Consider the following 13,719-nt stretch of genomic DNA (forward strand, 5'->3'; position numbering starts at 1 on the left):
TAACACAGACAAATGGGGAACATCCACCTCCCACAATGCAGCACTTTTGGGAAATTACACCGGAGGAGTCTAAGAAAATATATGTATTTATTTTTCAGCAGGGGAAGATTTTTGTCTTGGTACTCTCACCTCAAGTGCACTCCCACTGCGCAGGTTTGCGATGCTGATGTGTTTTCTCCGTATGCAATCTAACTGCAGGCGAGGAGCCACAGTGCATTTCTCCTGCGACGAGGGTTACGAACTGCAGGGCTCAAAGAGCATCAGTTGTCTCAAAGTGACGGAGAGCTACGTCGGCTGGAGCGACGATCGGCCCATATGTAGAGGTAAGGATTGACGTGCGGGTTGTTTCATATGTGCACATGTGTAATGGTGCAAGTCTAAATGTGACCTCCATTTCTATTTTCATACTCAGGCGTCCTGATGTTGATGTGTTTGGTCGTGACTGTGCTTTCATTATGTGTACATTTCCCAGTCCATATTCTTTTTTTCGTGATTATGTATTCACCATTTTATTGTGTCTGGCCTGACTTTGACCTTTGGCTGGCATATTTTTTTTGCTCCCTGCTGTTTAGCTATGCTGGCGTAGTGCTGCCCATCAGTCATGCATTCATCACTTCTCACTGTTTCCTGACAGACGGAAGAGCGGTCAGGCTCCCTGTACGCTATTCCTGATGCTCATGTGCTCCTCAGTTTCAGTTTTCAGCTTCACTGAACTGAATTAATCAGAGTAGATTTCATTTTTGACTTTTTTTGTGTAGTATAATTGGTTTAATTGATGGGTATCTGACTCGTGAAGTGTATTCATTGAAGCAGGACATATTCATATTTTACTCTAACTTGGTGGTGGTAGTGTTCTCTTAGAGCTTGAAAGTAAAAAAAATCCTCAACCCAATATTCCCCAAAAAAATCCAATTAAGAAGAAACATTCAGCATACTAGCCCTTATATTTAATACTTCATTTTAGAAAAGGCTACAAAATTTAGATCAAAATGTTTAAGGCATTGTTTTGTGGTTTCAATTCCACAGAGTTCTCATTGTCAGTATTAATCTGAAAGCACTCGGGCAGAGCAAAAATAGTCAAATGAAGGATCTTTGATCAGAGCGAGGCTGCATGTTTGTGATGACTTATGTAGCTCAGGTTGGCAAAAAAACAACAATGCTGTGTGTTCCACCACCACAAGCAATGTATTGTAAAATAAATAGTGGCACAGGCCAACAAAAAAAAGCCTCTTGATTGATATGTTTATTATCACAATGTGACAATGTGAGTTTCTCTCCTTTTTATAGCGATTTTCAGCTCATTGTTGAGCTGTCTGGCCCGTAACTTGACTGTTTTTGCTCTCTCTCACTGTTCTCCTAGAATCATATTTGGCTGCAGCAGGCAGCTGTTTTCAGTGAAAGAGCTCTAAAGAAAAGCACTGTACATTACCTGCTCAGCACCAAATGGCAGACAGTCACAGTTAGCGACTAGACAGTAAAGATAGTGGAGCATTTAGCAGACAAAGAGTTAGATATTTTTTCTCAGGAGTCTGTAGAAACGAAACAAAAGGAGAGTGAATATTGAACTTGCATTCGCCAGGTGGAAGAAGCTCAACTCCAAATGAACGATAATGTTGCTTTGTAACTGCTCTTGATGTGTCAAACAAGGAACTGTTTGCTAACCCATGTCAATGTTGTCTTCACAACTTCTTTCCGCCGGCCCTGAGTGGCCACAAAAACTACTTTATAAAAAATCAGTTATTGCAGGTTTAAACTGGCAGGTGCGGTGGCGGTTGATTATTTGTTAAATTGATTCAACAGCACTCCAAAAAAAGGTCTCGTAATTACAAAAATGCTGAGTGATAACTCCAACCGTTTGAAGTGATTCAGCCAAACAATTCTGCAACAGTTCTGATATTGAGTTGTTAATAAATCACAACAAAAGAAAGTGCATTAACAGAACAGCTCATATGAAATGGTCTTTGAGGTAAGGGTAAGTATTGTTGGACCTTTAATAACCTATTTGTGATTTTCATGCAAATATACATAGAGATATTTACCTTTATCCCCAGCAGATCTATGTCAGCCGTTTTGTACCAGTTTCCCCCATTAGGGCTAATCTGTGACGGATTTGTCTGATGTAATCACCTGCACCATCCTCTTTAATCTATAGGCCAACGTTGTTACTCCACTTCAGTTAATGCGTTCTCAAAAATCCAGCTTTACACAAGTACCCCCCATTCTTTCTTTTGTCTTGGGCTGATCCAATTGTACCAAAATTAAATTACAGCACTAAGGAGAGCAGGGAAGTGATCTCAGAAGGATTATATGGGTGGGGGGATTGATAGTGTTTCGTCTTATCTAAGATACTGTCATAATAAACTAATTTTGGTGTTTCGTGACACCAAGCACGGCGATGAAGGCCTTGTACTGACACTTTTGTCTTCTTTGAACTGAAAAAAAATAACACAAAAAAGTGATTTAGCCTTTTTTTTGAGTGCAGGCCACAGTATGACATTCTGTTTTATGTAAAGAAACATTCAAGATTGACACAATAATAGTCAGTGAAATTGCCCTTTAAGAATATCTCATTCAATCATCCCCATTTAACCTTTGATTCTGCGCCTTTGTTCTGCTACAATGAGGATTAAACATCATCCCAGGAATAATTGAATCTCTGTATCCTAAATTAGCATTAGTCATCATTAAATTGTACAGCACTATCATTAGCACAGGGAGAAAAAAAACTTCATCTTTTGCTACAAATTCAGTCTCGTGACATGAAATTCACGGTTCTCTTCATGTTCATACTTTCTTTCAGGTCAAAACAGAGCTCCTGCAATTCTTCTTCGTCATGGACTATGGTTGCTAGGTTGCCTTTTGCACTTTCATGTCTGTCACTGAAGACACGGGGTTGGGTGTATAAGGCACGATGATCCCCAAGATAAAAAAATAAATAAAAGGGAGTGGATATGATGGCTTCAGTGGACAGCCTCTCTGCTGTATTATTTTCATTAAGGTCACCCTTACTGTCAGCACAACTCAATTTAATTACTTTATTCTCCCTTTAACTTCGCCAAAGTTCTTTTTTACATTTTAATAGGGGTGATTTGGTGAGAGAGGGGTGGAGTATATGCAGCCACCGAGTGGGGCTCGAACACCCGAAGGACCTCGCTCTCAGACGTAACTCATTAAAATTCGGGTAGCTGGTTCAGGCCCTTTCAGGTTATCCCCCACATATGTACACACGTACACACTCACTTCCCTTAAAGTCCTCATTAGAAATTCTGCTTTAATTTGAAGGGGTGTTTAACAGTTCTGCCATGCAGACACCCTCGGGCATCGATTAAAAAAGTCACACTGTCCTTTAAAGCTAACTGCTCACTTTTCTCTTTTCAATGAGAATATCAAGTTTGATACTTGATTTGTGTTTTGTTATATGTATTTATAAAGTCTCCCATACATGAGCTATACTTGGGCAGTGCACCAATTATTAATTAATGTCTGCCCAAATTTCTTTTGAAACATTTGAACAATGGCAGAGGATCATAAAGACAGTCTGATGTCTTATTCTTTGTTTTATGTTTTTAATAAATTAGCCTGATCATTTTTTTACTCCCCAGTATATTTAGATCTGTGGGAAAACTGTGATTTATGGCTTTTATTGAATCTTTAATTAGTCTATTTTTCATGGTACCACACCAAATTGGCAAGTCAAGTGAGGATGCAGAGCAGTTGGTTTTTGTTTAGATGGCTCTTTGGTTTATCATTTGATGATTAAAAAAAAGACATGTTATCATTGCCAAGCACTTGCCAAACGGCGTCAACTTTCAAAAAGTGATGCCAGGAACACTGAAGGAACTTCAAGTTAAACAAATGCATTTTGAGTTGTTGCACAATTGTATTTCTACTCATTAAGATTCTCTTTAGGATGCTTTGAAAAAAATAGTTGAGAGGTTTGAACCCCCTTATGGGTTTTTTTTTCTAAAAAGGAATACAGAAAACACAAATACATTATTGATTACACATACTGCACAAGGCAAGAAATAAAATAGCAAGTATGAGTAATAAGAAACCCATAGAAATAGAATAGGAATAGAACGGGCATTACCATTCAAATCAACGTCGCAGGGATGGTCAACTGGTTAACTTCTGTATAAACTGACTAGTGGCAAGTCGCAGTTGCGGACTCACTCATCCTGATGTGACGTGTAAAACACAAGTGTCAACAGTGTGTGTGTGTGTGTGTGTGTGTGTGTGTGTGTGTGTAGTCCCACCATGCCAGCTGTCCCTTTTACAAGTAAGTAATGTTACTGTAAGAAAGAAAGTATGACTTGGCCTTAACAGACGTCGATTTGGCTCTGTGACTACCTCCGCTGCCAGCTTAGCGGCAAAGCGATACTGTACACTTTACGGCCCCACTGACGTGTCTTGTAAATGTAAATGTGAATGTAAATCAACTTTTATTGTCACACATTGTTTTTGTACACAGCACCGCACACAGTTACATTTATTGCATTTTTAACCCATCCTAGTATTAGGAGCAGTGGGCAGCTACTATATAGGGGAACAACACTCGCCATTTCTCTTGTGAACTTGTCAAATAAATTACCACGGCACACAGTTCAATGTCCGTTCTACTCCTATTCTGTTTCTATAAAGAAACCTGTGGTGGTGTAGGGATGACTAGCAGTCAAACAGCATCATGACTTGTGGATTCAACATGCAATCCAGGAGCGGGTTTGACAGATGCTACATCTTTTTGTGGTTTATAAATGAGAAAGGGTGCGTTCAAACTGTCATTGACCAAACATTTGCCTCTTTCTGTGTCTTCCCCTTTTAGCACCAATGTGTGGAGGTCAGCTGAGAGGACCCAGTGGTGTCATCACATCTCCAAACTACCCGGTCCAGTATGACAACAATGCCAACTGCACTTGGCTCATCACAGCCACAGACACAACTAAGGTAAAAAAAAAAAAAAAAAAGTCATTAAACGCGGGATTTAAGCAAAGAGTGCAGTGCTAATTTAGCTTTGCTACTGTAATCGCCCGTTTCCAGCGGCGTGTTAAGTGGTGTGTTTAGCTGCCAGCACACTGAAAAAAGCAGTTGACTGGTGCGTTTGCACCTGTTAGAAATGGGAACTCCAAAAGAAGCTCTTCTCTGACACACATGACTGACTTTATACTTCTGATGATTGCTACAGGACATTTTTTGGGGGCTGTTGAACACACCATGTGTCAGAAGCTCACTAATAGAAAAATGTGAGACTTAAGGAAAATGAAAGGGAGGGAGGGGGGGAACTGTGGAGCTGAGCCAACAGAAGACAAAGAGAGTTGTTAGAAGCACCTGTGGTGAGGGAGAGGAGAAAAAGAGTAAAAACTGATGGAAGAGTAATGGAGTGGTATGGAGAGCATGCTCAGAGGATATCATGAAAGTGTCAGAGCCACTCTGTTCAGACCATTGACTTTGGAGTTGTGTTCAAGGCCACCCAGCTGCTTTCCTGCCAAATATCCTTCTCTGAACTCAAACAAAATGGTTTTACAAATCTGTTCTCTTATTGCACTTTGCGGAGTTAAGGAGAGGCTATGTGAGGTGAGAGGCAAGGCAGCAGGGGTGTAGTCAGATGCAATGCACACCTACCCTACCTGCTTGCATTTGTACAAACACACACACACACAGACACCCCTGGGCATACCAGGCCGGCGGGCAGCTCGCTGATACAGACAACGGTACTTTGGGCTGTCTCTCGCTCTGTTGTCGGGTCCAGATGATGATGGAGCGAGGCTGTTCTTTTCTGTTTAGAGATGTAATGGGCTTCTATTCCTGCCTCGTCCGCATCGGCCCAGCCAGAGGAGACGTTAGGTCAGGCAGGAGTCTGAGGCGGAACTGCAAAGCGAGGTGTGTAGGACGTGACACCGCTTATCTAGGCCTGAATGCAGCCTCGCGACATCATGACTAATGTGGGTTCTTGTCAAGTGTTGCGTCTTCATAACGTCCTGAAGCTACTGAATGCAACTGTTTTGTCGTTGGCAATCTTTTAAGAGTTTATCCGTCAGTGTCAGGGACACTCTCTGTTCTGAAACAACCCAAATGTCAGACATGACGTCAGAGATGGCCAGCAATATAAAGCATATATATATATATATGCTTGCTGCGCTTTTGTTCCTTTCTTGCTTATTCCTCTATTCCTCCCTCACCTCCCGCCTCACCTGTTGGCTTCTCGATGGGAGATAAGTTTGCGGTATGAAACTCTATTTATCTAGTGATCTGACCTATTTTGCCTACACGCCATCCATCTCTTCTCTCCACCTTGGCAATTTTCATTAGGCACTGGGTTTAACATAGGACAGAATGCAATTTGCATTTATATAAGCTTTTTCATTAGGCCCCGGCTCTCCCAGCCCTCTGAAAACATTAAGAATTTGGCGGAAATCAGTGGCAGCCAATTTAAAATAGGAGACAAAGACAGTCCTTGTTTTGCTTTTTACTTATTTATATACCAGTCTCCCACATTAGTCTGCTTTTTGTCTTTACTTATCAAAGTTTTGCATCATAATCAAACCGTATTTCTCTTGTCTGTCTTTATTAGTGTTGCCCCTTGCTTCCTTCAGCGAGGGCACACTTATTGATTTTTTCTTACCTTGTTCCACCTTCTCTCTCCCACCCGCAGCATAGAAATGAGATGAAATAAATAGCTCTGCTTTTTACCTCACTGTTAAAATCCAATTCATAAATCTTGTGAAACTTTTTGTGTCACCTTTACGATTATACATTCACCTTGTGGACAACCTCAAATCCCCCCTGCCACATCTCCTGATGTGCTTAAAGTCACTGTAAGTCTGGCTAAATAGGCCACAAAGGCATCTGCAACCCTGCTGATATGATGAGTTAAGAGTAGGGGTCATGCAGACCGTCTGGCAGGCAATCAGATATTTGATTAGTGGGGGAGAGTTCATAATCACCAGCTGGGAAGTCAGATGTGGAAAAAACATACACATACAGTCACATATACATCGCCAAAACTCTGTGGTCATACAAAACTAATAATATAGACAGTAAGAGTTGTGATTGGGATGAGAAGAATGAAGATTCATGAAGGTATGTGAGTATTTACGGGGGAATAAACACATTGATAATGATAAAAGGATGGGAGTTTTAAATGCACAGATGTTGCATACGTGTTAATGGAACTGTGCCAGACACATATTCAAAAGAAACTGATTGATGGATGGATGGACGGAGGGATAGAAGGTCACAGATGGGAAGGGGTCTCTCCTCTGCACATGGTGTCAGGAGCATTCAAGCATCTGCCGTTTACAGTCTACCATTTTCGTCTTTGCGATGTCCCCTCTGTCGTCTAGGTGATCAAGCTGACATTTGAGGATTTTGACCTGGAGCGAGGTTATGACACCCTGACGGTGGGAGACGGCGAGGTGGTTGGCGACCAGAAGACCGTCTTCCACGTGTGAGTGACTCATTCGACCTCTATCTTTTCCCCCTTTTTAGCTCCCCTCTGTTCTTTAACTTCTTCTTCTTGACTTTTACTTCACACCATCGTCGACTTCAGTCACTTTCACTTTGGCTACTCATGTTCCATGTCATCATATTCTGTCTTTTTTGCTTTCTCTCTCCTCTCCATCTTTCTTCTTATTGCCTTTTTCTCCTCTTCCACTTCCCTGCAGCGGGGTCTTCCCTTTACCCTTCAGCCCCCTTTTTCTCTCTCCGTTGTACTGTGTTTCTCTTTCATTTCATCACCACCTGATGCAGTAGTGCATGAAAAATAGATGCAGCACCGCATTGTCAATCATCACTCTTTTTCAATGTTAAAAACAAGATCACAGCCATGTGGCGCAGCATTGCGAACTGCATATTGATGCCCCCCCTAATGGAGTTTGCGCTAGCAGATGCTCCATAACAATTCACAGGGTGTTGTTATTAATTCTGCCGAAATTTACCACCTTAATAAAGTTTTTATAGATCGATTTTTATGCGAGACTGCCTCGCCCGGGTGGGAATTGGGAGGAGGAGGTGGGAGATAAATGAGGGAGATATTTGTGGAGGAGGGGTTTGTGATAAGGGAAGATCTTCCTCACTTTAATATTTTTGTGCGCATACTTGCACAACACTGGAAATGACCTAATCTATTCAATTAAGGACTCCCCCTGCCCTTATGGACTTCTTTATGATATGAAAGTAGTATAGCATTGATGCGCTCTTGCACACAAACAAACTAGAACAATGTAGGAGCAGAGAATATACTGCAGATATCAGCACAGTTAGGACTATATTTGTGTGAGTCAGTGGTTCAGGCAAGCGTCCGCAGGGTGTAGGGAATTATTTTTTTGTAACTTTAAGGTCACAGGCATGCAACCCCACTTCAGCACCATCATAAATGTGGTGGTTAATAGCTAGTGAGTCAGAGCCAATCACATCCCCTCTTCACTTGAAAGACACCGGACACTGACAGTTTGATAATGGAAGAGAACAATTTGGTGCTAGTCCGCCACAGACGTTTTTCCCGCGGGGGGAAATGATGTCCTTGTGTGGGAAGAACATAATTGGCATGAGCAGATAGACTACCTTAAATGGGCCACCGACCAGGATAGTGTTTTAGACGGTGATTAGCTTGCGGGTAAATTATAACACTCCGACCAAATGTGTTAGGTCGGATGTTCCATTTGTATAATTGTCCATACCTGCAAACCTGTGTTTATAGGAATTAGTATTAATGGACTTCTATTGGTCAATCAGGCAACATATCATCTGAAAAATGGGTAGCTCAGCTTTTAGTTTTAGTGATGCAAACTATACCAGAAAAGGGGAATGCAAAGGTAAATCCTCGTAAACTGGTGCATCTTTCCTCCCACATATGCATAGACAAGTTCACAGAAACTCACCACAAGTGACCAAAAGGCTGCAGGAAAAGACAAAAACACTGAACCAACTTATCCAGACCAGTGGGCTACTCCGTGGTCTGAAAAATGAAGCCAATGCTGAAGTGCCTTAAACTTGCATTCTTTATAATATCCAGCAGGGGGCAACTCCTCTGGTTGCAAAAAAGAAGTCTGTTTGTATAGAAGTCTATGAGAAAATGAGCCTACTTCTCAATTGGTTTATTACCTCAGTAAACATTGTAAACATGAGTTTATGGTCTCAATCGCTAGATTCAAGTCTTCTTCAATACAGTATGATGTTCATTTAGTAAATTATGGTCCCATTTAGAGTCAAATAGACCATAAAGGAGGGTATGCTTTAGGGCGTGGCTACCTTGGGATTGACAGGTCGCTACCACGGCGTTGTGCGTGTTTTCGTCTTACAACTTTAACCTGTTCACAGTGTGTTTTCAGTTCATGAAAGTTAATTATAAAATTTTTGGTCACCTAAAACTGTCTTATTCAGCATTCAGTTGTACTTAGTCCCACCTCTCGCGTCACTTCTGGTTGCAAATAACCAAGATGGTGATGGCCAAAATTACGAATTTGAGTCTTCAAAACAGCAGTATACAAACCAATGGGTGACGTCACGGAGACTACATTTACTTATTATATAAAATCTGTGATCCAGACACTACTTCCTCACTCCTCCCACCATCCTCTGTGTGCCATCACTAAAATTAGAGCCCTTAATCACTTACTCCACAGCTCTACACGTCCCAATTAGAGTTGGGGGAATTACTATTCAAATAGGATTAAATTACTTCTGTGGCATTGACTGATCTTGCCTTCATTTTCCACTTTCCTGTCCCCAACTGTTTTGAATTAAAGGGTTAGGGTTTAAAAAAAAAAGGCTTTTCAGACTGAAATTGCCTGCAACAGTTTTAAAGCACTTTTTCTTTGATGAGAAAAAGTCAGATAGTTTAATATATAACTTCAGGTGTTGTGTTTTTTTTTGCTTGCATGAACATTTTTTTTTAATGATGCATTGGAAACAGGGCCTTTGGCTATTAAAGTAACACTACATTCTGCAGAAAGTGCTTATAATATTTGATCCAGGTTTCACAATTGACACACTTCGCAGTCACACTTTACAGTACATAGCATAAAACCTGTCCTGTTGTCTCTTTTTCCAGCCTGTCTGGTACCACCACTCCAGACCTTGTGGTTAGCACCAGTCACCAAATGTGGCTCAACTTCAAAACAGATGACACCAGTGGCTCCCTGGGATTCAAGGTGTCCTACGAAGGTAAGGGTGCTTCACATATTCTCGTTGTCAGTCAGTGGGATGTGCCGGCTTGCTGGCTGCATTTTAAAATAGTAACTCTGTCTTTGACAATCTCATACAGAATGAAGTGTCTTTTTTTTTTTTTTTGGTCATTTACCCTTGTGCATTGTGACTCATTGCTCAAAGCTGACAACACTGTCAGAAGACATTTTGCTTCAGTTGACTGTAACATTATTGTCCTTCGCTGTATTCATCATCGTGAGTTTAGTTTCAAGAACATAGGGGTCAGAGATGCTCCATCTGTTTCATCGAAGACTTTTTGTAATGAAGCTTAATAGCGTCATAACAAAACAGGCGTGGCGCTCGCTGCCATATGAGCTCCTTCTGCCGCATGGCATGCTGCATCTACAAATTACAGCTAGACTGTACCAAGGACTCCGTCTAGTCAAGGACTATCAGTGAATGAAACCCCAAATTGCCGGTTCCATCGCAACTATGCGCAAATTAGGCTTTTAAGATTAATTATTTGTGTCATGTTTGATGCCTTGAACGCTAATGAGGCAGGACAATAGAGGCACTTATTTTGGTAAAACAGGCAATGGGCCATCGATGCAACCAATAGCTGATGCAGTCGCCTAATCCTAGTGTGTATCTGTGTACGTGTGTAAAATGGGAATTAAAATGTGTATGTGTGAAACAAAAGAGAAAAAAAAATGAGTGACAGTGTGAGTTTATGAATCTGTGTGTGTGTTCTGTGTGCATGTATGCGAGTATGGGGAGTTTGCCAGCGTTCTTCTAGATAAGTCTGCCGTTCGCCTCTCAGAAGCACAGCAGAGTCTTCTCCCTTTGCCCATAGATGCTTATTTATCATCAGTAAAAATAACAGAGAAAGTGGAGCAGCATGCTGAACCAAAGTGTAATTAAAACAATGAGTTCTACTTAATGAAGGGGAAGAAACGCTTTGAACCACTTCACCTCCCAGATTGGAGCACCCGAAAATCTAATTTGCATTCTCAATTACTTGTATTTTAAGCCTGATCATCAAGTGTAATTGCAAACACAGTCATACCAGTACACACACACACTCCCACCTCACTCATGCGTTTTGAGTGTGGGTTGCGCACACTCTGCCGTGGCCTCAATCTTTCAACTGAAATTTTAACTGTTTAACAGTGTGATTAGAGTCTGCTCAGACAGCTGTTTATGGAAGAAAGTCGGGCATGTTGTGCCATGTGTAACCATCTGTAGACAAAATATTAGTTGCAGTGCTTGAATAGGGATGGCACCCACTGATAAGAGATGCTGGTACTTTTGCTTAACGGTACTGTACTGTCATGTACTCATACAATTAGGTGCACACGTTGTAGATATTTCACATATAAGGCTTTGATTTGGTGGTGGAAACAGGACTGTAAAGCCCATTGAGAGATTGTATGTGATATTGGGTTTGGGTTATACCACGAATACACTTCTATTAAAGTCCCTTTTGTCGTTTTAGGCCTTTGGAGATTGCAGTGCAGTTGTTGACAGTAATGTGAGTCCCATTACTGTACAATGCTCGGATTACTCCGAGGAATGTCAAACAGACAGGAACCAGAAATATGCCATTACATCTCTTCGCTTATTCATGAGAATCAAATGCTGTTTCATCCAGCCCCTGCCTGCTCTCTTATACTCAACATGCACAGACATACACACATGCATTCACAAACACATGCATAACGACAGACAGTCCATGTACACACTAATGTACACACACACTTCAAAGGACTACTTATTTATCGCCTCCATTTTCCCTAACGTTTCTAATTGTAGGAACCCATGAGGCAGAGAGGCCGCACTTGAGATAAGCACCACAGGGAGTTTGAGTTCTTACATTGACAAAGAAGTGGTTGTGTGTATGCTTGTCTGTATTTGCATTTGTATGAACATACTGTATGCATTTCCAGACTAACTTTTCCCAGGGTAGCACTGGTGCTACCAACTTTCTAATTAGGTCGCACCAGCACATGATGTGGTCACACCCTTGTTTTGGTACAGCATGGTACATTAATCAGTGGTGGAAAGTAACATAGTACATTTACTCAAGTACTATACAATTTTGAGGTACTTGTACTTTACTTGAGTGTTTTAATTTGATGCTACTTTCTACTTCTGCAGATGCATATTTTAAAAAATCTATGAGTATATGAAATTATTGCATCCTTATACAATAAATTAAACCACCCAGTAGTATAAAAAAATGAAGAAATTACCTCTGTTGCAGCCAGCTGCAACATTAAAATGCATCTTACATGTTACTGCATCAATAATAATAATCTAATACAATAATGTAACAACTAAAAATCCCATTTGGCTGCATAGAGAGAGACTTGAATACAGGACTTTTACTTTTAACACAGTTTTTTGTTTTTTTTAATTGTGGTATTAGTACTTTTACTGAAGTGAAATTACTTAGTACTTCGTACCTCTCTACACTCACTTGTCAAGTTGACTTTTGAGACTTTGGAGGCGGGTACGGAATAGACAGTAACTGACCAATGATGATGACCATAATTCACTCACATGACTGCAACCACCTGGTATTTTAACTCGCACACTCAAAAAGTGATCGCATATGCAAACATTTTGGTCGCAGTCTGGAGCCTTGATTTTTAGCGTCTGTCTTGTAATTGTCATGTTCTTCCAGACTTAGTTTCTGTTGTATCTTATACTTTCCCTTTAGATATTCTCCCTTCAATTTTCTCTCATGCCCACCTCAAAACTCGCTTTCAGCATTCCCCGCCTTTTAAAGGTGACTTCCACGTAAGATCAATGAGTTGTCTTGTGAATGAGGCAGCCTCAGGACAGCCATACATCCAAACAGCAGTGAGCTCTAAATATGTGTTCTAAATGATGATCATCATTAGGGCTGAGTATGGATTTATACCCAGCATTGCCCCTGGTGCGATTTAAAATCGTATTAGGCCCTGCCATCATTTCCTGGATGGATGAGCTTATTCGCTCTCTGTGTTCCCCCATCCGGATGCCTCGATAGGATGCCTCAGCATTCCCATCTGCAATCTGCAACCTCAGAAAAGTAGAAGGAAGAGTGAGTAAAAGAAAAAAGGGGGACTCATAAGTCTTGCGATAATGAAATTGGCGTGTGTGGTTTTAAGGGAAGAAGGGTGTTCATGGAGGTGTGTGTGTTTGCGCGTGTACCTGAAAGTGCTCACGTCAGCTTCCAACGCAAGTGAGAACGTTTATCACACAGTTAGAGGAGAGATACATTTGCAGGGGCAGATAAAGACGGATGAGAGAGAGAGAGAGAAAGAGGTTTGCAACATTAGTGAGTAACATTTTGGGAGGATAAAGAGACAGTAAAGACTACTTAATGGCAAATGAAATTGTCCTGGAATTAAATGCATGACCAGGCGATTGGAAAGTCACGTTGATTTCGATGTCATGAAGTGTAAAAGCCAGTCTGCCTTGTCAGCCCAAAATGAACTCCTCACTGAGTCAGTCATTGCTAATATCCATTCAGTTATATCCATTCAAAGCGCCAGACAGCAACTCTTTTAACTGTCAGATTTCAACAAA

At 41.1% G+C, this 13,719-nt stretch overlaps 1 protein-coding gene across 1 annotated transcript in view; it reads left to right on the forward strand.

The window, feature by feature from the left end:
* The window catches only part of csmd2 (CUB and Sushi multiple domains 2), a 282,555-nt gene that overhangs the window by 134,340 nt on the left and 134,496 nt on the right, over positions 1–13,719 (forward strand). Inside the window, exons 9-12 of the mRNA XM_074613264.1 lie at positions 199–323; positions 4,823–4,944; positions 7,341–7,444; positions 10,049–10,161. Coding sequence (XP_074469365.1) covers positions 199–323; positions 4,823–4,944; positions 7,341–7,444; positions 10,049–10,161 — 464 coding nt within the window. The remainder of the gene's footprint in view (positions 1–198; positions 324–4,822; positions 4,945–7,340; positions 7,445–10,048; positions 10,162–13,719) is intronic.

Source organism: Sebastes fasciatus, chromosome 17 (genome assembly GCF_043250625.1).
Source record: "Sebastes fasciatus isolate fSebFas1 chromosome 17, fSebFas1.pri, whole genome shotgun sequence".
In the NCBI taxonomy this organism is placed as follows: Eukaryota; Metazoa; Chordata; class Actinopteri; order Perciformes; family Sebastidae; genus Sebastes; species Sebastes fasciatus.